This window comes from Prenolepis imparis, unplaced genomic scaffold, assembly GCF_030444845.1.
Source record: "Prenolepis imparis isolate NDT839.2.m4 unplaced genomic scaffold, iyPreImpa1.0 SCAF_11, whole genome shotgun sequence".
In the NCBI taxonomy this organism is placed as follows: domain Eukaryota; kingdom Metazoa; phylum Arthropoda; class Insecta; order Hymenoptera; family Formicidae; genus Prenolepis; species Prenolepis imparis.
In genome coordinates, this window is record NW_028141169.1 from 10,375,309 (window position 1) to 10,402,085 (window position 26,777).

General features: G+C 40.0%; 1 protein-coding gene across 1 annotated transcript in view; it reads right to left on the bottom strand.

Moving 5' to 3' along the window:
* Mib1 (E3 ubiquitin-protein ligase mind bomb 1) overlaps nt 1-26,777 on the bottom strand; it is a 369,810-nt gene that overhangs the window by 308,495 nt on the left and 34,538 nt on the right. Inside the window, exon 9 of the mRNA XM_083049146.1 lies at nt 13,465-13,616. Coding sequence (XP_082905272.1) covers nt 13,465-13,616 — 152 coding nt within the window. The remainder of the gene's footprint in view (nt 1-13,464; nt 13,617-26,777) is intronic.

Consider the following 26,777-nt stretch of genomic DNA (forward strand, 5'->3'; position numbering starts at 1 on the left):
AGTACGAAGGTGGCCGCGTGTCTCTCGCCGCGGGCCAACCTTCTTTCCTTCTTAATAAATTCTCGGAACGAAGTTAAACTAATTACGAACGCGTGCGGCGAATTTAAAACGAAATCACTTATCCGGCCGCGCCAGTGTAGCGCGGCGACGTGAAATACGATGCTACATCGGACGCACGTGGAGGCGATATACACGCGATAAAGCGCCGCTTCGAAAATTGTCCGAAATTGTTGGCTCCGTTGTAATTGAACCAGATAATTTCGGAAATAAATTGATACTTGATTAATTTCCTTTTAATATATCGAGAATCTTAATTTACGAGAATATTTATATTGGAATGAAATAAGAATAATCGATAGGGTGGAGCTGATCAAATATTGCTGAATAAAAAGCATCGCGGTTATTCGACCATCGCGTTGACAATCAAGCGGAGCGATAAAGACGCTAACCGAACAAGTTTCGCGACGACTCGCGGCGAGAAGAAGGATCGACGGCATAGGAGAAAAAGTTGAGGCAACTCCGGATACGAAAGTTTCGACGGGGCCGAAGACAAAGTAGAAGAAACAAAGGAATGCCGCACCGCGCGCTTCCTTCCCTCCCTCGGTCCTGCGTAGAAATTGGAAGCAACTATCCAATTTCCGAGGTAACGGCGGAGGGAAAAAGAAACACGCGCGCGCGGAAAAGTGAGGAAAGAAGAAGAATCGAAGGAAAAGCAGGAAGCGCGGAAGAGGAAGAGGAAAAGAGAGTTAAGAAGGAAGAGAGAGGAGGTCGAGAGGTGGGAATACGGCTTAGCGGTCCAGCGACCTGGAAACTCTGGCTTCCCGAGTCGAAATCTTTGAAAGATTTGATAAACGCTGACGTCACTTCTTACGATCATCTTGCGAAATTGTACGTGCGAGTCGTCCTCGTATGACATAAAACGTGCTGCTTTTCACCATCTGATAATGTCATATCATCTTTTCGTAATTACGAATAGCATACTTTTTTATAAAAAATTACGTATTAAATAGAATCATGCTAATAATCACGTGTATATGATAATCGTATCGATAGGATCGTACATTTCCAACTATATCGCTTCGCATAATCACGCGCATTTCACATATCTTTCGTGACGTTCGCTTCCTATCGCAACGTAATCCGGATCTTACGATTGCGGGCTACGTTAGTGAACGTTCGTTACGAGAGTACACAGCGCAGAGATAGCGAGCCAGCTCTCTGAGACGATTTCGCCGCTCGTATCTGCACGACCCAAAACCATCGCTGGCATCCGTTCCTCTTGTTGGAATACCTCGAGCTCGCCAGACTGCGCCGGGCGAGCTTTGTCAGCCCGGTCGGCGTCTGAGGTGAAAGCATTAATATATACCCCCCCAATGCAGGTCCCCCTTTTGCCTTTGCCGGGTCGAAAGGAGAGGTGAAAGGGGAAACGAGCAACCGCCGACCACGACGCGCATCCAGGATCTCTCAGCGCAATCTCTCCTCTCGCGTCCCGTTAATATCGGATTCTTTGGCGCAATTTACGAGGGAACGCCGCGAATTCAGGGGAGGTCGTTTAATCCGAAGCCAAATCCTTGCACCAAGACTCCCGTGTCGCGGCTCGTACGTCTCGCGGAATGTTTTCTAACCCCGTGAATCCTTACAAGGAACACAGCGCATTCGGCCGAGTCTTGGCGTGCATTCGCCAGAAGGAAATTAGGAAGCCAGCTGTGAATATAATGAAATACCGAGCTGTTTTGTTTCACGTAATGAGATCCTTGATTGTCATTTCAACGACATTTTCGCGAAAAACGAATATTACGATGGCAAATTTATACAAACGTATATTAAAAAATATATAAATTATTTATCTTTTTGATGTATTAATCAAATATCAAATATCAATAAATTGACTATGATATAATTTCAATTATAAAATCAATATTAACTTAAGAAAACAATTATAAAAGGAAAAATAGTTACAGTAGTTATAGAAGATTATAATCAGCCAAGTATAGCACCGACATTAAAGACCGAAATACTTGAGAATTTTAAGAAAATTAATTATATAATATTCTTCCAAAAAGTATAAAAAATATATAAATTATTTATTTTTAATTAGTTGACTATAATTTCATATATATAAAATCAATATTATCGTAAAAAAAAATTATAAAAGGAAAAAATAGTTTCAGTAGTTATGAAATATTATGGTCAGCCAAGTATAGCACCAACATTAAGAGGAAAAACTCTGGAATATTTGTGCACTTCAAAATAATTGTATAATATTCTTAATAATAGAATCACGTTATAACATTTCTGGGGAAATGATCCTCAATATGCGTATTCTTAATTGTCATTTTGGTGACGACATTCGCGAAAAACGAATATTACGATCGTGAATTAATAAACAAATATGTAATAACATATATACAAATTAATCAATTTTTTAATTGGTTGATCATAATTTCAATTATAAAATCAATATTATCGTAAGAAAAAAAAATTATAAAAGGAAACAATATTTTCAGTAGTTATGACTTATTATGGTCAGCCAAGTACAGTATTAAGAGAATAAAGAATATTTGTGCCCTTTGCGAAAAATAATTGTATAATATTCTTAATAATAGAATCACGTTATATATAATAAACATTTCTGTAGAAATAATTCTCAACACGCGTATTCTTAATTGTCATTTCGGTGAACACAACATTCGCGAAAAATGAATATTATGATCGTGAATTAATAAAAAGATATGTTAAAACATATATACAAATTAATCAATTTTTTAATTGGTTGATTATAATTTCAATTATAAAATCATTATTATCGTAAATAAAAAAAAATTATAGAAGGAAACAATAGTTTCAGTAGTTATGAAAGATTATGGTCAGCCAAGTACAGTATTAAGAGAATAAAGAATATTTGTGCCCTTTGCGAAAAATAATTGTATAATATTCTTAATAATAGAATCACGTTATATATAATAAACATTTCTGGAGAAATAATTGTCAACACGCGTATTCTTAATTGTCATTTCGGCGACAACATTCGCGACAAACGAATATTACGATCGCGAATTAATAAAAAAATATATGTTAAAACATATACAAATTAATCAATTTTTTAATTTGTTGATCATAATTTCAATTATAAAATCAATATTATCGTAAGAAAAAAAAATTATAGAAGGAAACAATAGTTTCAGTAGTTATGACAGATTATGGTCAGCCAAGTACAGTATTAGGAGAATAAAGAATATTTGTGCACTTTGCGAAAAATAATTGTATAATATTCTTAATAATAGAATCACGCTATATATAATAAATATTTCTGGAGAAATAATTCTCAACACGCGTATTCTTAATTGTCATTTCGGCGATAACATTCGCGACAAACGAATATTACGATCGCGAATTAATAAAAAGATATATGTTAAAACATATATACAAATTAATCTTTTTTGTAATTTGTTGATCATAATTTCAATTATAAAATCAATATTATGGTAAGAAAAAAAAATTATAGAAGGAAACAATAGTTTCAGAAGTTATGAAAGATTATGGTCAGCCAAGTACAGTATTAGGAGAATAAAGAATATTTGTGCACTTTGCGAAAAATAATTGTATAATATTCTTAATAATAGAATCACGTTATATATAATAAATATTTCTGGAGAAATAATTCTCAACACGCGTATTCTTAATTGTCATTTCGGCGACAACATTCGCGACAAACGAATAATACGATCGCGAATTAATAAAAAGATATATGTTAAAACATATATACAAATTAATCCATTTTTTAATTTGTTGATCATAATTTCAATTATAAAATCAATATTATCGTAAGAAAAAAAAATTATAGAAGGAAACAATAGTTTCAGTAGTTATGACATATTATGGTCAGCCAAGTACAGTATTAGGAGAATAAAGAATATTTGTGCCCTTTGCGAAAAATAATTGTATAATATTCTTAATAATAGAATCACGTTATATATAATAAACATTTCTGTAGAAATAATTCTCAACACGCGTATTCTTAATTGTCATTTCGGCGACAACATTCGCGACAAACGAATATTACGATCGCGAATTAATAAAAAGATATATGTTAAAACATATATACAAATTAATCCATTTTTTAATTTGTTGATCATAATTTCAATTATAAAATCAATATTATCGTAAGAAAAAAAAATTATAGAAGGAAACATTAGTTTCAGTAGTTATGACATATTATGGTCAGCCAAGTATAGTATTAGGAGAATAAAGAATATTTGTGCACTTTGCCAAAAATAATTGTATAATATTCTTAATAATAGAATCACGTTATATATAATAAATATTTCTGGAGAAATAATTCTCAACACGCGTATTCTTAATTGTCATTTCGGCGATAACATTCGCGACAAACGAATATTACGATCGCGAATTAATAAAAAAATATATGTTAAAACATATATACAAATTAATCAATTTTTTAATTTGTTGATCATAATTTCAATTATAAAATCAATATTATCGTAAGAAAAAAAAATTATAGAAGGAAACATTAGTTTCAGTAGTTATGAAAGATTATGGTCAGCCAAGTATAGTATTAAGAGAATAAAGAATATTTGTGCACTTTACGAAAAATAATTGTATAATATTCTTAATAATAGAATCACGTTATATATAATAAACATTTCTGTAGAAATAATTCTCAACACGCGTATTCTTAATTGTCATTTCGGCGACAACATTCGCGACAAACGAATATTACGATCGCGAATTAATAAAAAGATATATGTTAAAACATATATACAAATTAATCCATTTTTTAATTTGTTGATCATAATTTCAATTATAAAATCAATATTATCGTAAGAAAAAAAAATTATAGAAGGAAACATTAGTTTCAGTAGTTATGACATATTATGGTCAGCCAAGTATAGTATTAGGAGAATAAAGAATATTTGTGCACTTTGCCAAAAATAATTGTATAATATTCTTAATAATAGAATCACGTTATATATAATAAATATTTCTGGAGAAATAATTCTCAACACGCGTATTCTTAATTGTCATTTCGACGATAACATTCGCGACAAACGAATATTACGATCGCGAATTAATAAAAAAATATATGTTAAAACATATATACAAATTAATCAATTTTTTAATTTGTTGATCATAATTTCAATTATAAAATCAATATTATCGTAAGAAAAAAAAATTATAGAAGGAAACATTAGTTTCAGTAGTTATGAAAGATTATGGTCAGCCAAGTATAGTATTAAGAGAATAAAGAATATTTGTGCACTTTACGAAAAATAATTGTATAATATTCTTAATAATAGAATGACGTTATGTATAATAAACATTTCTGGAGAAATAATTCTCAACACGCGTATTCTTAATTGTCATTTCGGCGACAACATTCGCGAAAAACGAATATTACGATCGCGAATTAATAAAAAGATATATGTTAAAACATATATACAAATTAATCAATTTTTTAATTTGTTGATCATAATTTCAATTATAAAATCAATATTATCGTAAGAAAAAAAAATTATAGAAGGAAACATTAGTTTCAGTAGTTATGAAAGATTATGGTCAGCCAAGTATAGTATTAAGAGAATAAAGAATATTTGTGCACTTTACGAAAAATAATTGTATAATATTCTTAATAATAGAATGACGTTATATATAATAAACATTTCTGGAGAAATAATTCTCAACACGCGTATTCTTAATTGTCATTTCGGCGACAACATTCGCGAAAAACGAATATTACGACCGCGAATTAATAAAAAGATATATGTTAAAACATATATACAAATTAATCAATTTTTTAATTTGTTGATCATAATTTCAATTATAAAATCAATATTATCGTAAGAAAAAAAAATTATAGAAGGAAACAATAGTTTCAGTAGTTATGACAGATTATGGTCAGCCAAGTACAGTATTAGGAGAATAAAGAATATTTGTGCACTTTGCGAAAAATAATTGTATAATATTCTTAATAATAGAATCACGTTATATATAATAAATATTTCTGGAGAAATAATTCTCAACACGCGTATTTTTAATTGTCATTTCGGCGATAACATTCGCGACAAACGAATATTACGATCGCGAATTAATAAAAAGATATATGTTAAAACATATATACAAATTAATCAATTTTTTAATTTGATGATCATAATTTCAATTATAAAATCAATATTATCGCAAGAAAAAAAAATTATAGAAGGAAACAATAGTTTCAGTAGTTATGAAAGATTATGGTCAGCCAAGTACAGTATTAAGAGAATAAAGAATATTTGAGCACTTTAAGAAAAATTATTATATAATATTCCTTCAAAGAGCGTCATATCTAAACTTTTGGAAGAGAATCACGAGCAAAATTGTTAGTGGAATAGCTCAATCCGCCATCAATCTTACGATAGTAGAACCGTCGTAATGAACATTTCTGGGGAAATAATTCTCGACGCGCGTATCCGGCGAGCTGGCCATCCCACTAAAGAGCGCAAATAAATTTTCTCGCAAGAAATACGGTCCTGGAAACTCGATGTTCCATCTAACTACTGTGCGGCGAGAGTAAAAATAGCTGCGTTATTGTTGCGAATTAGTGAGGCGTGATAAATTCGAAACTCGAGCTTCGAAAATATTTCCAAGCTCGATATTCCTCGAGCGTGCATTGAAATAAATCAACATAAAAAAACGCGAGAATTTTTCTATTATTAGAAAATGACTATTGCACTAAAAAGAAATTTTACTGCGACGATATTTTACACCTCTACGGTTTTTAGGGGACGATAAAAGATCTTTATAAAAAGAGCTTGACGCTTTTTATAGTTTTGCCGATGATATACCTTTAAGAATATAACTTGTAATTCGATCGAATCTGGAAAAGTCGTGGCTCTTCTTATAGTTCTTAATTAATGGGCCGGAGAGAGAGAGAGAGAGAGAGAGAGAGAGAGAGAGAGAGAGAGAGAGAGAGAGAGAGAGAGAGAGAGAGAAAGAGAGGAGGAACTCTCTATCAGGAACAGCGCGGAAAAAGAAAGGCTCCGATGTGACAACGGTTGAATGCATAATTTTTAGCGAAAAGCGTCCGGGATATTATTTTCTAAAGCCGACGTGGAAGCCCGCGGAAAGTGGGATGGAGGGACGAGACGAGGTGAGACAACGAGAGAGATCGAGGAGGTGCAGGAATACTCCGGGGTTAGTTCCAAGCGATTTGGCTCTCATGCGATTTAACACGAGGGCTATTATAACTCGATATAGATATAATGTGGCTGCATCTCTCTCGCATGTTTGCGCGGGCGCGATGTATGTGTGTATGCGTGTACGCATTATCGGTCGCGGTCCCGTCGCGTTATTATGTGCCGCGACCATGGCCGTAGTTAGCATGCCATTATAGTTCAAGCCCTGGAGAACGCACTCGCAAATGAGAGACTCTGCTTGCGAACACTGTGGACCGGAGAATAGACGCTGTTCGCCGATGCGTTTTATATACTTAGGCGCGAGCGCATTGTGAGTCTCGAGACGATATCGAACAAGTATTATCCACCCTACTCCTCGCCGTTGTCATTTCTGCTAACGCGAGGAGTTCGCGAGTATGTAGAGTGTCCGAGGAATCGAGAAGAGACGAACCCGTTCGCGAAAGACGCTTACGTCCGTTCACGCACGAGAAGGCTTGCGATACGAATTGAATGCTTGCGTTGCACTTTCGCGAAAAATCGGGTACATAAAGTCCTATAGAAAACGCGAGACACTGCGCGTTTCATTATTCTCGAAATTTTCCTCTCAGATACAAAATACATACGTTCTTTTTTAATTTATTTATATTCTCGCTACATGATTCGCCACAATCTATCATGGAAAAAATATTAACTACCATAGTTAAATTTTAAGTGTACTCGTATTACACCTGAAATTTAGTTTATATTTTAATTAATTTTTAATTATAATTTAAATTATAATTTCATTTTAATTTCATTTTAACGAAAAATTTCACGTTAAACTATAATTTAAAACTACTAACTATTAAAATTCAGGTATGGTAACTAAATTTCAGATATAATATAAGGCCATTAAAAATTTATTTATGATGGCTAATATTTTATTTCCATGTAAAGCAACTCGCCTACGATCTAGGGTAGACTGCAGATTCGGCAGATTCAAATCGATTTGTGTAATTTGCATAGACATATAATAAGTTTTTCTACATCGATTAGAGCTATAAAGTCAATCGAGCTGAAAGCTGAAACTGATTTGAATGAATGTTATATCCTTCTTAACGCGGTACAAGAGTTGTAGAATTAAATAATGATCGCGGTTTTCGAAAGTTCTCGAACTTGCTTTCTCGTACAGCATTCCGCATCGTCTGCGACGGACTTTGTTTTCGGTCCCTCGCGCCGCCATTGTGCCGTAATAATTATTTAATGGCAGCAAAGTAGGCGAATGAAATTAACAAACTATTGGAGGTAATTAGATCCTCGCCGGGGCAAATTAAATGGCTTGCGCTCGACGAGCTATTTAAATGATTATCCCTTCCCCCGCTTTTATCGTCAACACCCGTTCCGCGAGTACCTTTCCTTCCCCCCCTGCCCCCTTCGTACCGTGCCTTCTATGGCAAAACCCTGACTTAACTGCGTCCTCCAGTAGTGAGAGAGAACTGAAGCTAATTATTCCGACAACTATTCCGAAGTTTACGGCTGTCGATCGGAACGTCTTCGCGCACGAAACGAAATATACGACCGAGTTTCTCCCTTCTTCTCTTTTCTTCTTCTTCTTCTCCACTACCACTCTCTCACCGTTACTCGTTCGCGCTCGAGCGTGTCCGGAAATACCAATCGAAGCTCGATAGGAAAGTCCTGCCAGAACTCGAAAGTCCGTGGAATGAACTCTTCCGTGCTTTATTTCTCCCTTCGGGAGAGAAGAAGCGGCGATAACAGTTTAAATGAAGCGAGCCGCACCGGGCGAGATTGAAAGAGAGAAAGTCTCACGACAATTAAGCGCATTTGCGTAGAGATCAGCTCCGTCTCTAATCCGGGACGCGACTCGAATAACGTAGACGAACCCAATAAACAATCTCCTCAACACCGTCCAGTCTCTCGCGCGTTTAAGGAGAACCCGGTTCCGGTAACTATCTGGACGAATGGACGACACGTTAATGCACAAAGCCGCTCGAAATCAGTCGCGATACAGAGAGAGAGAGAGAGACACGCTAACGAAATTTTAATCACGGCTGCCGTCGCCGTACACTCTCTCTCGTCTCGGCAAAGCTCTTCGGCGGGCCATACGTGACCATCGTGTTCCTGACGAAATAGAACAAAACAAACGGAATTGACCGCCGGAGCGGGGGATCTTTGCGCGGTTTGTTCCGACTCGGCGTGTCACAATCAAAGCGCGGGCTCTACGAGAGGAAGATCAAAGTGACTCACGAGCGTGCGATGTGTGTACACGTTGCCGGATCAGCGGCGCCGAGAGTGTACCGTGTGTGCGACTAACATGATCAACGTACGAGACATCAGAGCGAACTCGAATTAGTGTTACATAACTTTGTGGCTGGCTGTCACGGTCTCTCGTTACATCGGCGAATAACGCGTCGACAAGGTGCGCGATGGTATAGAAATGTCGCGAAACGCGATAATGTTGATTAAAAAATTATCTCGACGAAATTAGAAACACGCGCGCGGACTAGTAATCGCTCCGGGAGAATTGGCAATTTTTGGTAGCGCATCACATGCATATATGTAAGTGTATTGTTTATAATTCCATTTTCAAAGTGCGAATCTGTTACACGAGATTGTTACATCATTGTTTCGCAAATGACGGACGTCACAAAGGATGACAATTTAAACTGTCAATTTCGTGATTTACGTCAATCAGTTGTCGACACGCAGATGGTACTGCAATATTTAGCGCCAGAGGGGACGATACGATTCATGCGGTAGAATTTAGTATATGACCCGCGCGTTTGTATCTCTGCTTGTGATAATGATTAGACCATCACGGTTGAATAACAGGCTATTGCGAGCTGGCAATAACAAAGGGATACCATAACCGACCAATTTTAATGCCTTTCCACCGTAGCGCCCACGTATTGACCGACGCTTTGACCGTACTTTACTTTTGCAACGGTAAAGCATTATTGATTGCAATCGGGTTTTCGTTGTGTTTCGATAGCCGTAAAAATATTATGGCTCATAGAATACTCATCGTCGATAATGCAACGCTGATGCACTATTTATTATACGATCGTTTCACGCTTCCGCAGAGCGAAGTGGAAATTTATTATGTTACGCGGCAATGTAATCCCTCGAAAATATTCAGCAAATATACAATGGATTTAGTAATAATAAACACAAATAAATCATTAACAATTTAGTAATAAATTCGCATGATATATATATATAGAATAATTAACAACAGAGACAAAAGAGACGAGAATTCAAGATTTCACTTAAATTGCGGTTAATAAAAACGCGCAAATTTTTTTTAGAATAACGCTTTATCAGTCGTAAATAACATGTATGATAAAAATATCGTACTGATTATCAGTGTTACAGATTGATACTTTGCAAATGTTATCACCACTCTTTGCGAGTGCTTCGCAACTACGTTTGACCGGTCGACCTTAATACGGGAGCGTGCAGGGACTGTGGGCAGAAGCATGGAAAACGAGAGAAGTTTCGTCGACAACCCTCGGAGAATGTACCCTACAAAGCGGCAGACGCGGCAAGGGGGAGAGGGGGAAAGGGTCGAGAGGCTGCACCAGGAGAGCAGGAAATTACGTCTCCGGACGTCCGTTCGTTCGGCTTCAGAGCACCGCGGCACAGGTCTTGAGAGAAACCGGCGCTTTTCCTCAGAGAGCGAGACGCGAGGGAAAAGGCCGTCGGAGCGAGAGAAAACGAGAAAAAGAGACCGCGACTCTGCGCGTCCATGACCGGGAACGAGAGAAGAATTCCGCGGCGCAAAAAAAAAAAAAAAAAAAAGGAGCAAATTCGGCTGCAGTAAATATACTTAGCATTCGACCAGTATCTAAGTGTTCTTTAGGAATGCGATTGGTATACGGATACGTATTCGCTGACGCTTTAAGCTCGCATTCAGGTCGAGCAATCATGTACGAAATCCCTATCCTTAGGATAGTCGCCGACTTGCATCGGTGCTTGATACAAATCGAAACGCGATGCTTGTAACTCTCTTCGCTCAAGTAGAAATCGCTGCTTCTTCGCGAAGAAGCAAACGATCCTTGATTGTACAGCCCGCCCGAATGAAGTTCTATTTATCTCAAGCGTTAATACGTTTCTGTGATTGCAGTGCCTGCTTGAAACGTTCTAGGTCTATATAATGACAGGCAAAGTAAATCTCATCGGTTTCGAGTACTCACAAACTATCCTAGTCTGAATTAATTTCGAGTCACCCTCGAGCGTCTTTCCTATGTTAAGATCACCGCTATAATTACGCTATAACTCCCAGCCATAGCGAGGGCAAGGTTGACGTTTCTTGACATCGATACTCTTTGGACGATTACCCTTACCGTTCGCTCTGAGAGAGCTCGGAATAGACATAACGATATCGAGTTCTTGCTAATTTCGCGCCTCATAGATTATAACATAGGCGGTAAATTGAACCGCCGATACATTCGATCCATGTAATATATACGAATCTCTATATTGATCGATCACCTAAGCGTGAGAATCTTCGCGCGCGATGTAAGCTAATAATAACGAAACGGAGGTAAACATTCGCGTGCGTTTTTTTTCTTTTTGTTTTTTTTACATACATGGACGACAACGCAAACGTGAAATATCAAATGATTTATTAGAGGAGTTTGTTCTGCGATAAATCTTTTACTCCTTTAATAATTAAAAATAGGATTTATCGCGCAAAATCGACTTCACAAAGAAAATTTCTTTATAGATGAAAATATATCGTAAAGATTCTAGTGTCTCTTTTAATATTTAAGAGATAATTAGCTTCTTTTCCAATATTCGTGGAATTTTTGTCCGCTGATTAATTTTCTCGATACCGACGAGGTTTCATAATCTTTCTGCACTGTGATACAAAGTTTTATCCATCTAATTCTATTAAACGAACGTGCTCAGGGAAGTCTAGCGATCTGCGAATCCCGGTATCTTTTCTTTTTCGTTGCACGGTGAAAATTCCTCTGTTATATCAGCGATAACATCGTCGCAGAGCGCAAAGCAACTGCGAATCGTTGACATTCACACGATACGGTTGAGAAATTGAAAAAAAAGTGCCTCGTAACCGTGATTGTAGAAGTACCATATGCATCCGCTGCCTCCATTTTCTAGAACCGGAAGGAGGCGCGAAATGTTGAAGAGAATGTCTTCGTGCAAACAGAGAAAAATAAAGAAAAAAAAAAAAAAAAAAACAGGAAAAAAGGCGCGAGAGAAAAAAAGAGTAAAAGTGTGTAAAAAAGAGTAAGGCAATGTAGTTGTACGAGATAAAAAGAGAGGGGCTTAAAAATCTATTAAAATCTCCGCGTTCATGCGCGAAAAAAGACACAGCAAACGAAAAAAAAAGTCATCACGAGATAGAATCGCGTAACTCTTCTAAAAATAGCAAACACCTCACAGATTGCTAATATGAATAATATTATCCTTTTTCTTTTTTTTTTTTTGTTGCAAATAACGTTTCGCGAACGAATAAGCAAATCGAATCGCCGTTATATTGTTACTTCAGTCGAAGCGACATAGTCGTTTCAGAGTAGATATCGCCCTCATCGGAATATCCAACTCGTTCTATTCTCGTTATTCCGTCTTTGCTTCGAAGTAATAACTAGAAGTGAGCAAATCTCGAAAAGCTCCGGGAGGCCGCGTGGCTAAATTGAACGGGACGACGGGAGATGAGAATCGAGATAAAATTGACTCGCTACCTCACGAGAATGACCGGGTCGATTAGACTTCGTCGACGAGGACGACGACGACGACGATGGGCTTCGGGAACATCTGTGATTCGACGTTCTTTTATGATTCGTCGAACAAGAGAACAAAGAAAGCGAAAAAAACGGATTGGACATGCCGCTGGAAAATCTTTGGCGGCAAAAATCCCAGTGTCGGAAAATGTTGTTCGTCGGCCGATATTTAGCTTAAACGCTATGTGTGTTTTCGATAAAAAAAAAAGTAATCTCTCTACGGTATCGATTAAAGTTTCTCTGTCACGTAATAAGTGAGATATAAATTAACGTTCGCAATGCAACGGGGTGCATCGAACGCACACAAGATTAACACAATGTTTCTCGCGACTATACGGATTCTCAAAGTAACAGCTTGGATACTACTGATCCATTAGTTACAAGAAGCGTAATTGTTATCCGGCGCGAGCTGTTTATCGGAGTATCTCTCTTTCTCCGGTCGTTACAGCTCGCTGCAACTCGCTCTCGCTACCTGACGGTTAAATTCTAAAACGACGCATTCAGCGCCGCGGACAAAAGCGTCACATTTGAAAACGTAAAGCACTTACCTTGGGTTGCCTCGAAGAGCAGCGTGGTGCAGAGCGTTGAAGCCATTGTTGTTGGTGAGGGTGATGTCTGCGGCGTGGTCTAACAACAGAGCCAACATGTCATCCCGTTTCTTAGAGATCGCGTCGTGAAGAGGTGTGTCGCCTTCCGAGTCCTGCAAGCAAAAACACATTTTCCTCGATTTTACATAGGTATATACATATATATCGTATTTTAATAATTAAAATATACAAAAATAAGATATGCTGAAAACGATATACATATATTATATACACAATATTATGTTTTAATAATTAAAATACACAAAAATAAAATATGCTGAAAAACTTAAGATTTGTAAAGATAACTTAATTTTAATTTTAATTTTAAAAAATTTAATTAATGCGATACGCGGATTTATATATATATATACATATATACATTTAATAATATCTTTTTAATTAAATAACTATCTTTCACGTATATAGATAATATCAACATATATATATATATATATATATATATATATATATATATACATGTGCTCTATATTTTATCGATGTCTTGTTAATTAAATGTTTCTCTTTCGAATTAATCTTTTCAAAATCCGTGAGTCATTTTTAAAAAATTCAAAGACAGAATCACCGATCATCGTAAAGCGAGACATGAAGCTATATCATTCAGAACTAGAGCAATGCTTTGGTCAATTTTAACTCTGTTACTATTCGAACGATACCTATGAGCTCCAGTTGCCGATAAAACGTACGGAAACAAGGGCCATCCATTAATGCCGAACAACATGGTACTCGTCGTTAGCAAACAAATGGAGAATGAACGAACGAACGAACGTAGAGATAAAATGATGGGCTAGTGTATCGTAGACTGTAGACGATACAAGTATTTAGTTTAAAAATACGTATAATAAGAATGAATGCGCTTTCGAGAAAAAGTCGCGTTTGTCGCAAGCGTTCTAAAAGAAAATTTAATTATTTCTCGTGCCTTAATCAATAGTTATTTCGAATATTAATTAAGACTGAAGATGCATCCATGCATTTAGATCTTTATTAATCCAACAGATTTTCTCTTCAAAAAGAGATAATCTCTCGTTTATATACCCGAGCTCTAGTTTATATACCGTCGATGCCCGTCCGCGATAATAATTCATTCAATGAATAGGCGATATCGGCGAGATACCATTTCGCGATAAATCGAAAACGACGAAGCGTAAAATAGCATCTGCGACAAGCTCATGACGACGCTCGCATTCCGGCGCAAAAACTAGGAGGAATGAAAAGCAAGAGCGCGCTTTCGCGGCATCGGTTGCGCTGCCGGCTGCGTAAATAATAGGGCATCAGGCACAGATACTTTATGGGATCAGTTGGAAAAATCCTTTGTATAACTCCAATAACCGTGGAGGATAAATCTGCCGGCACTGTCGAGAACCGCCGGCGTTATCTCGCACTATAAATGCTAGCCATGTGTCACGCCACTAGGTGAGGGTGAAAGAGAGAAAGGAAAGAGAAGCAGAAGAAGCGGAAGAGAGAGAGAGAGAGAGAAAAGAGTCAGAGATGGGACTAGAAATGAAGGTAAAGCAAAGAGGCAAAAGTTGAGAGAGGGAAAGGCTGAGGGAAAATACTATCGAATGGCAATAGTCCGGGGTAAAGATCGCGCGATCATATTATTTACCTGATTTACCTGATCGTAAAATCGGCCATTAGCCGCGATCATAATCCTCCAACAAAGTAATCGAGATTGTGCGATGTAACAGTGTTAATTATTGCATTAGTGTGTAATTAAATGAATTCTACGAGTAACAGCGGCCAAGAAAGATTATAGTGTATGAAAAGACATTAACGGAATGACATCTGTCAAATTACAGATAATGAGATAATATCCATCAAGCGCTATTTATATTTTCAATTTTTTATTTTTATCAAGGATCACAAGCCCGAAAGAAGATTTGTACAAGCGGGACGAGAGAATTGTGAATCCCTGAATGTGGATTTTTAATCTGCGCGATCCTCCTTCCATTCGACTGTTCCCTCCGCGAAAGGGTTTGCATTATAAGCTTTCTTCCGTTCTCCGCACGATCGACCTTTCTTTTTATATATATATATCTCTCCACCGCCCACTCGTTTAAGTCCAACAAATGACATTCGATTCATACCGCGCGCGCCCCAGGTAACGTTCGAATAACTTGCGAAAACTTTAATTTCGACATTTCTCTCCGCCATCTCTCCTCTCCCTCCACGTCGCGATCGTTTCGTTGTCGCGATTCATCGCCGCTGGCCATCCCAGCCGTCGCGATCCGCCTCGAGACGCTCGATCATTCTTAATGCCGACAAATTGCCAGAGACTTGTCAAATGTAAGAAGTACGAATGGTCGGATACGCGAATTTTATCAGCGCGGGACGCTTTGTCACGCATGAGTCGTTGTGAAACGTCGTGTGTCCGAGAATAAAAAAAGATCCGTGCGTTTCGAGAGATTGTTCTCTCGTTACTTGATAAATGGAGAACGAAGAGTACAGTCGCGAAACCAAATAAACGACGTTCGCTCCTGCGAGAAACCCTCTTGCGCCTTGAAATCTATCCCGTCTAAAATGGATATACCTGGCGTCGCTCGTTGCTATCGACGACGCTGTGTACAGATCAAGAGAACGAGCCGGCGAAATGAGAAAAGACAACAGCAACACAGGCGGCCTGATCAGTAGAAGTGTGGATGACAATCAGCGTCGGTGTCGAAACCAGAACGCAGGCGGCGAATCGACGACGGGGGCCGGGAAGTCGAAGCGGGTTGATTGCACCGCAAATATTGACATCGCTAATTCTCCCCCCCCCCTTCCCTACTTTCCTCTCTCCTCTCTCTCCGGCCTCTCGTTCGGCTCGTCGAAGGCGACGAGCTACACTAATGAGAGCTTTAAGACATCAGCAAGACGTAAAGCAAACTTGGATTTGCCACCGTCATTCGAAATCGTAGGAGCAGGTATCGACGTATCTCGGCGAATGCACAAGGGTGCTGAGGAAAAATCGCTGCTGTCTGCACCGGGAATTATAATGATATCTCAAGTGCCATTGTTTCTCATAACAAACTGCGTTAAATCATCGTGATTACATTACGCGAATTACTTAGATAATATATCGCGCATAATTTTCATGAATAATGTATTAAGCAGTAATTGAGTTTGCTCGATATATTCATCTTAATTTTTAATAAAAGCAGCCCGAGCGAATGTTGAGCAGAATCTCGGTGTTTGACTATCCGTTCGAGTTCTTAGACAGCGCTTCTCATGAAATCTAACTAGAAACGCGTAAGGCGAGTCCCGCAGCGTGTACCGAGCAAGCTTAACTCCTTTTTCACGACGGCGATCGATGGTGATTTCGCCGAGACCGAAGGAACGAGAGGAGAACGCGAGTGTGGACAAATAGAGAAAGAAAGAGAAGGGACAGGGACATTCTTCCACTTCGATCGTTACCTCAGCTTGGGAAGAGAAAGGTGGTTGGGGGTGCGAGAGGGAGGAAAGAGGAAAAGAGGGTGGAGTTGGAGCCGCAATGGGAGTCTGGGAAGATAATGCAGACCGTGAGAAAACGGAACAGAGCACCCTCAAAGTCCGCGCCCGCGCTTGATTGCAACCAACCTTTTCCACCCTCTGGAAGAGGAGACCCGGGGATTCCTTTAGCCAATGCACCGACAAGACGGGACCGAGTAAGGATGTCTCGCAAAGAAGGGGTCTGGTATGCGGGTCGTGTACGAACCCGAACGCCTACGAGAGAAAAGGAAAGAGGAGAAGGAAGAGGAAGAGGAGGCTGGTTGATCCGAGTAGACTGCGGAAGTGCAAAGACTGCAAGATTCCCTGGCTGGTTGGCTGGCTGGTAAAAACGGCAAATGCTAAAAACAAGAGTTGGCTAACTCGTTACGCCGATCGTGCCCGGACTGACTACTCGATTGTTAAATGCGCGCGTAGGCGCTTATGACATTCGTCAGCAGAACACGAACACGCTAAAATAAAGTCATCTATCTCGCAAAATAATCGCGATATCTACGGTCGCGCAAGCTTATCGTCCGCAGTTTCCTTATCTACGTCGAGTTAGAACTAACTGCTAATTGCTCCATCAAGCAAATCTAGGTTAAATTGAACTGAAACACAACGCAGTCGCAAGTTCCAAACTTGATCACGAAAGTAAAATGGCATAGCGTGTAGAATTTCCAGATGACATTGAATTTCCACGAGATACAAGTGTGATAATAATGTTGAGGAAATTTTACGCCTAATTTATATAAATAAATCATCCGTCTCGTGAAATCATTTATTCGCTTAAAAATCGTGCGACGATAACAACGTCGTACAACGAGCAAATAAAATAGATGAGCATGAATACGCAAAGATTTATTAAAACGATGATTATCACGCGGCTCGCTAATTTCTGATCAATAATTCGTAATCATGCCTCGCGGGCCCGAGATAATATCGAGTCGTAGCCGTGTCGACGGATCGTAATCACCGTGCAGGGACGTCACGTTGATTTCGTGACGGATGTATGTGAATACACGTACGCGCTGTCACGTATGGTTTGGCTCTGATGCGCGCCTCTAACGACCCGAATCTACCTGACGAAACACCGAGAGCGAAGGCAACCCCCTGCCTCCCTCCCCGCACTCGCACTCGTATGCAGTCGCACGGTTGCATAATATTACGTTTATACCTGACATTCATCATTAGCGGCGGTAATTTATGTCGGGCGCGAATGGGTCCGCGCTCGCGAACGGGCTAATTAATATAAATTGCCGGCGCGAGGATTACGCCGCGCGGGGATGCCGCGACGCGATTCATTGTGTACCCTGCGAATCAGGCGGGAGCCGATTAAGCTGATAGATCGTCGGGAATAAAGAATTTCGAAATGCCAAGCGTGCATAAAGGGGGGAGAGAGAGAGAGAGAGAAAGGCGAAAGGGGGATGCGACGTAAGTGCTGCGCGCATATATTATATTTTAAGTCGTTTCTTCGGTTAATTTATCGAGGACGGAACGCGATAAAAAAGAGCGATGTGGACCAGAGATGCGCTAATTTCAAATAGGATCGATGACCCAGTTCTTTCGGCAGTCGAGTTTAGGCGACGCTTAATCCCGGGCACGGCGCCGCCAAATGCAATTTCCTCCCTTCCCCCTGTCCGAATCGAAACATCCTGATGAGATCGTTTTTTCTGAGCACGTCGTGCGCGAGCTCGGCGCTTTATGACGGACGAGTTCGTAACTCGTCGAGCTTGCGGTATTCGTAGTGGCGATGCAAAAAAGCAAAAAATAAAGAAAAATTGTATTTTCAGGAGAAGGTACTGCATAGACGACTGTTATATTTTAAATGAGAAGGGTACGAAGGAGAAATAAACTGAAATGGAGAAATATTTTTTGTGTATAGTCAAGAAGATGTCCCTTTTCAAACACGGATGAGTGCACCGTTTCCTACGGTTTACATCTATATGTGTACATCAGAGAGAGATTCTTCTTCTTCTTATTTCAAGATTATTCGAATTTTTCGCAAATTGATCGATACTACCGATAGAGACGTTCTTTTTTTCTTTTCTAATCAAGAAATGCACGATATAAATAACGATTCAAGAGAATCGCGGCTCTGTGCATAATTCTTTCGCGGTGCCAACTTTTCTCCGGATCTTTGTTACGCATGGTCTTTCGCGTACAAAGCAAAATTTAATTTAGCGAGGCGAGTCGAGAAAGAGAAAGAGAAAGAAAGAGAGAGAAAAGAGAGGGAGAGAGAGAGAGAGAATGGTGGAGATACGCTAGCCAGGCGGAATAGTGGTCACAACAATAACTTCGGAAACCTGTATTCGCATCCCGCTCAGCCGCGACCACTGCTTGCTTATTGCTTTTAGTATTAACACGCCCTTCGCTCCGCCGGCCTCCTCGCCGTGGGCACGCTCTTTGTCGCGACAAAGGGGTTCCGACTATATTTTGTGGTCACGAGAACCACAGTATTCTCTCTCTTTCTCTCTCTTCCCTCCTCCTCCTCTCTTTCTCTTTCTCTTGTTCTCTCTCTAACCACTCTTCTTTTTTTTATCCCTATAAAGATCATAGAAAGACGGACGACCGGAAACTGTTGCATCAATGTATGTAACCCGCCAGCGATCGGAGAGATATAATTATCTCCTCTCACTCGAAATTACTAATGCAGAGACAAAGATTACATAATTTACGAGTACGCTCGAAGCGAGCAAATTTCGAATATAGCAAAGAGCGCCTTTTGTATCTATACACACGGGGAATTGTATTGTAGTATATAGAACTTACAATATAATCGTGTGGACCATATTACCTTATATAAGAGAACTATTTTTATTTAATATTTTACAAAAGAACTATTGTAATTATTCAATGTTAATATTTTGATACACAAATGCATAATCGTTAAATTTACACTCTTTTATAATAATACACATCTTCTAATGTCATCGTTATATTCTAGCTTGTATTAAATGTTGTAAAAGAAAATGTATTTTTCATGTAATTTGTACTATAAAATTTTATCCGTGTACAAACAATTTATATCGCTAAATAGTGCTCTTTGCTATATTCGATGCGAATGCAAAGTATAAAAAAAGAAGAGAATTTGACTTTTTGCAGATCTGCTAATAATATGTAAATATGTTTTCTCTCGCGACATATATATTTTCTTGCCCCGTCCGCACGTTTCTTCAAATACCGCATTAACGCCAGGCGCAAATGACGGCATCATTCATCAAAGTATCGGTATAGTCATGCTTTTGTCTCTGCCGGCGATACCGCGACGATCTCTCTCTCTCGCGCGCGAATCAGAAGCAAACTTGTCATTGTGTCAATGTCGATCTGGCTATCAAAATATCATCGAGTATCGGCGCGTCGCCGAAAGCAGCAAGAACTGTCATCCATCAGAGAAAGCTTGCAACAGTGCGAACGTCATCTCGCTTCGCTCTCTACTATACGCTTAATTGCACCGACGATCGATAGATACGCGATGCTTATGCACATTGCGTATTTCATCGCGCATATCGCAATCTCATGCAAGATCGAACGTATTTTTTACCCTCGTTTATGATCTAAATCAATCTTTACGACAGCCTAAAACATTGTAGACGATTATTTCGAACGAGCGAATTGATAAAAAAACCGCTCGATCATCCCCAGTCGAAGTAATTTTCGACAGGAGCGAAGAAAGAGGACGCTGGCAACCGGAAATCTGCTCGAAATTCTCCGCGAAAGAGCCTCGCGAACGTCACCGGCACTCGACCTCCGGTTGATTCGCGACAGCGCTGCCGGCAGTTTACGGGCTCCCGGGCCGGCCATAACTTCGGACCAGACAATTCATAAAGCGAACGCGGAAGGAAGGAGGAAGACGGTGGAAAAGCGGAGTGGAAAGATATCTTTGGTCGGCGTGGTTGAGGGGGTGGAGTCGCCGTCGCCGTCACCACCAAAGTGCTCTCTAAATTATTCTCTCGAGCGTCACGAGTGTGGAGGGATCTTGGAAAACAGTGCCCGACCTGGACCAGAGAAATAGAAGTGGTCGGTTTGCAAGAGAGAGCGAAGGACGATGGGAGATGGAATGAAAAGGAAAGATCGAGCACAACGGACAACCGGGATCTTCATTGCCTTCCCTTTGTTTATCTCGTCTTCGAGACGGCGTTTGCTCTCGATTCAATTAATTTGGAATGACTTAAGCTTAGGTCGATATACGAGAAATATTAAGCAATATATTAAGAAAATACATATCTGCTTTAAAAATAAGATTTACAAGCATTTATGTCTCATTGTCAGAGATATTAATATGTATTATGATTCGTTTATTCTAATCTCAGTCGTTATATATATGTCATATACAGAGATGTAAAAATTATTTTATACATATATACACACTAATGCAATTTTTTTTGAAGTTACATTTATTTATTTAATTAATTTTTTAATAATAAATCAGTTTGCCTTTTCTTTTTATTTTTTCATATTTTGGCAAACTTTCAACAAGATTTTTACAAGTTCTTGACTTTTTTATAATGTCAAATTTTGATAAATGACTCTATTAGCAATTAGCATCTCTCTTCGTTGTTCATTTTCTTCAGTCTCCGATCCCCTATAAATTCTCTATTGATTTTATGTTTTAATTATTGCCAGACTATGGCAAGTTTTAATATTTATTTCAACTATATAAACTATGTGATATAAATTTCCATTTCTAATAAAAATATTACTAAAATCTTATTTCTGCGCAAAATGACACTTCTTTAGAATTAATCAAAGAAAGTACAATATAATATAAATAATTTATAATAACTTGTATAATTTTTTAGAATGGTTTAAAAATTAAGAAACTCCACTTTCACATCTCTGTATATTCTTATATACTACGTATTATAAGTATATGGTTCGACAACTTGTCGCTGTGCAACAGCATAAAGAAGATTTCACGTCAAAACTTGGAAAACACGTATACGTATACTTTTCCATTCGAATTTCTTAGAGAGCGGCGAATCGTGAATATTTCGCCACATTAAACTTGTGAAAAATGTTACGACGAACTGTCGTAAATAACCCGCTGAAACCAGAAACCCCGGTTTACACGTGCAGTCGCCGCGAATTCGAGATCTATTCGCCCGGCGCTGCACGAGCTCGTATCACTTCTTGGTAACCGTCCAAACCATCGCAATCCACTTTTCGCCGAAATAACGGAGGGGAGTAATGTTTAGCGAGACAGACACGGGGAGGTCCCAACAATTATATGATAAATCCCCCTTTTTCGAATATTACTCGGCGTCGTTAATGAAATATATATCGGTCGCACATAGAATTCAACTGGCGACATAAATCTTTTCAGCTAACGCTGCTATAAACGCCCAAAACTTGTAGTTTCTAATTCACCTAGCGCCTAGCGTGCTCTAACCAAGGCTCTAACTCAGCGTCAATTTCTACGAAGACGTACATAAATTCCGGCAAATTCGCGTAAATCTCCAATTCTGACCATACATCGGTGAATCGAAACGATACACGCGAGACCCTGATACTCACGCGAGAAGGATTTTCGCGGCAAGGAGGCGCGTCATGTTATCCCCAGACTGGCTAAGAAGCGAGGCTTATCGGCTCATTTCTACCTTGTAGTCTACCCGACGTCGACCACGGACGAGGACTTTCTTACTTTCGCGATGCGAGCGAAAGAAACGAAAGTCTCGACGCGGAAAGCTCGCGAAGCGGCTGCTGGGATGAGCGCCAGATTAAAGTATTTGCGACTGCAAGAACAACGTGACCCAACTGTTAATCGTCGACCACGCCCGTTGCTGCGCTCCATATCTATATCTATTTTCGACGGCGTCCCGTCATATATCATATATAATCGTGAAAATTGTTATATATCATTATATAATAGAAATTATTATATATTATATAACTGTAAAATAAATATATGGCTGACAAGTTGATTCGAAATTTTCAATGGAAAAGGCACCACCTTCGTATAAAGCTTCCACGTATTCTCGCTGTCGAGATTCGAAACTATTTTATTCGCCGTAAACTTTAATTATATTACTTCCTATAAAAATACTACCAATCTTTTCACTCCGTTTTCGCAAATTGTGTCGAAATTCGGTCTCGCGAGAACTTCTCATCAGCCGAAAGTGTAGGCAAGAGAGTAAAACAGCGCACGATCAGTGACACAAAACCGATCGAGTTTATGTGTTTGCGAACTCCTGCTGTTCAAAGTAGGACGAGCTTTCGGCGGCTAATTTCGAAATTACTTTAAAGTTGAGAATAAGGGACGGACGAGCTCTCTAATGTCTACGAGAATTACCACCGCCTCTTGTCTAATGGCAAGAACCAACAGAGTATTGCGCGACTCCGAATAGTTAGTACCAACAACGGAAACCGGGTCGCGTCGACGTGACTCTAAAGAAACAAACTCATCCCGCCAACCGAAGGGCTAGACAAATTTCTGTGTACCGATTTATAGTCTATATATCTATAGGGGAGAGGACCGCGGGCTATGCGCGATGCAGCGTATAGAGTTCGGTCGGCATCTCTTTGCGACACTCGAATTATACAAACAATCGCACGAATAATGGCCCGCCTGGCGGGAAATTTCGGGCGCGTTTCACATAATTCAGACAAGCGGGTAAACGATAGTCCGACACGTAAAGAGCGCGGCCGCGTTTCGTCGTCCTTCCAATTATGGGAGTTTGCGCCGCGCATCGCGCGCGCACTCGCTCTTAACCGGCGATGCACGTTAATCCCGTTACTTCCGCAGCCTTAGCTTCGTAATCCACGGCTCCTGATTTATGCGGCAGATACTGCGGAGATAACTCGAGGGAGGGAAGGGGGCGGGGGTCGCGCACAGCCGGGGGTTACGAGAGAGTAAACTATCGTATCTTGGAGAACGTCGCGTCACGTACTCGCTGCACGAACAAAGCTTAAGTCCCGTACAATTGACCTCGTTCCCAGACTGTAAAAAGCTATCTTAATGTTTCGTATATTAGAAATTCTGTGATACCTCTCGAGAAGATTGCAATCTCGCGACTGTGTGTCGCACTGTTATCGATACATCGAGCAACGAAAGTGACAGAAAAAATTCGCCTGACCAAAAAATCCGAAAAAAAATGTAAAGAAGATAAATTCACACCACGTCAAAAGATACAGGATACTAAACGGCTACCATTTAAGCACTAATGGCCTCGAAAGTCAGCCGCGCTTTATTTCTAAGCTCTCTGCGATTATAGACAGTCTCGTTTCGACTAACGACCCGTAAAATCTAATCCGCTCTGATGGGACAGTCCGAAAGGGACCGAGAGCTCATTTCGAACTCATCCCAGGTGCAGTCTTCGGTCTCGATATCTATTTGGCCGACCGGTCGCGACGGACGAAAGTGGCGATTAAACATTCCGGGTAGTGCACGAGAATAAAATAAAATTGGAAAGAGAAACATTAGGAGAGAGGGGAGAGGAGTGTGTGTATGTGTAACATACTCCGATCGAGCACGGAGGCGCAGGCGACCTGTGTTTGCCATGTTTACGACGGCAGTTACTGCTCGTAAAGTAGCACCTAACTGGACCCACTCTCGCGCACATAATTTCACCCCATCCCCATACGCATACGTACATAAAGTCCCGTGCGAATCGCTTCTTTCTCACTCCTTCGTATCGAGATCTGTTCTGCTCGCCCTAATCCCCTCGAAGTAGTTCCCAAACGTTGGAATCTTTTATCCATTCCCTCCCCTCTCCCCAGGTTTGACGATCCAAAGAAGCGAAAGAAGCAGAGATCATCGCCAAGTCTGATTTACTTTGTTAGAGATTTTAAATTTTATTCGGTTTAATTAAAATTATTATTTAAGAAATATTTTTTAATTATTTAAAATTTAAAATTAGAATTTAAAATTTAGAATTTAAAATTATTATATTTGAATATCGCGAAAATCAAGATCAGAATTTCGACGCGACAGTCATTAATGAAAATATTACAAAGCTTCCATGTATGTACGCGACATTTGTTATTCACGAGACAAAAAGAAATTGGAATTTCCAGAACTGCAACATTCCTGCTGCGCAATAACAATTAATTCAAGTTTAAAATTGGTTACTTACAGCGCGCATGCAAAATAACATAATTTCGAGAGCGAGACAACTCCTCCCGCGTACGTTATAATAATTCATATCCACAATTGGTCCATTAATAACAAATGGTATTGAATAACACACAGAGCAATTACATTTACCCGGTAATCAATATTCTCGACGTATCTAAATTTATTGCAATTCAACGGTCTGTATTCATCTATCTCGGCTGTTTAATACCGTGTTTCCGATTAAATTGATTTGTTTTCACGGGATTAGATTCCAAACGAATATTATATTGTAGCAGCAGGCAAGCACAAATAACGCGGGTTTACGGGGGGGGGGGAAGGGCAGGGGTGTCCGCCGAAAAGTCGAATTATATCTGGCAAAATGCCGAGCCGGTTTGTAGGATGGGCGGGGTGCTTCGGACGGTGACAAATTATAATATAAAACAATAGAGGATCGTAACAATCGGCCCCCTCGTATCCTCCCCTCTCGCACGGCCTACCACGGCTGCGAACATTATGCGTAACGTCCACTAGATAATAAAATAATATACGCTCGCAGTACACACACATAGGGGCAGCTCCGCGCTTATAAAGGCCGCCCATGAATATTTCATATTGCTTAATTCCACGGGTGTTATAATCGCCACGGGATGCGGATGTGCTCCCGTCCCGACCGTTTTTCAAAGGTAATCTGCCGGATTCACGCAAACCGCTTAGCGACAAATTAGCGCGGCCGGAAAAAATGTTTATCACCTAATTAACAAGCTCCAAGCTTCCGAATTGTACGCAAAGAATCAATTTTTGTTGTTATTATTATCCGTAACCTTACGCGCTACATAACGCCTTCGTAAAAACGGAAAAATTAAATCCGATGGCGCGTATAGAGCGACTGATTAATATCTCGGAATACGCGTCATTGCATAAATCGTCACATTTCGCGCGCGAGTCCATTTGGGAAATCATACTTGGGCCCGGAGTGCCCCTTCGCGGATGCCAATAACCAAAATAATACGCAATACATCAGAGCCCAGTGCCAGAGATGTTCCACGTTGACATGTTTATGGCTGTCAATACGACGTTCCATCCCCGTGTGCCGTAAAGCGAGGGAGGAGGGGTGAAGTAGGGTGAAGGGGGTGAGGAAGGGAGGAGGTCACATCGGGGCAGTATCTGATTTACAATCCTAGTACACGACATTAGCTATTGCCTCAAAAACACCGCGTATCCGCGCGCGCGAACGTGTCGCATTATCTAAATTGCCGCGAGGGGCCCAACAGCTGTTGGCGGTCTTCGCTAAGTCACCTTTGCCACGTTGTATACCGCCGTGTGGCGTAACGAAATTCCGTGTTCCCCGGCCGAGTCGGTTTTACCTTCGGTGTTCTCCCCGTATATACATATATACCGCGTTACCGTTGACGCCTGTCAAATACTTGTCACCATGAACGGGAGCACGTACACGGCGGGTCGTCGAAACGCTCGACAATATAACACGGCGAGCGCCTCGACGCCGAGGCCCTTTGACCGCGCTCTCTTCTCGAGGACACGTGGCCACCTTCCTGCCGCTTGTCAAACGCATATATACGCGGCACAAAATGGAGCGGGTTCTCTCTCTCTCCCGTCCCGGCCATGCCTATATTAAATCGAGTACGTGAGCTGCGACGACCGATGGATACCCGGGATGTTTGAATGTCGCCGAACGAATACCAGGACAGCCGGCATATCCGCAGCCGGAGGGAGGCTCTCCTGAAAAGGGACGACGGAG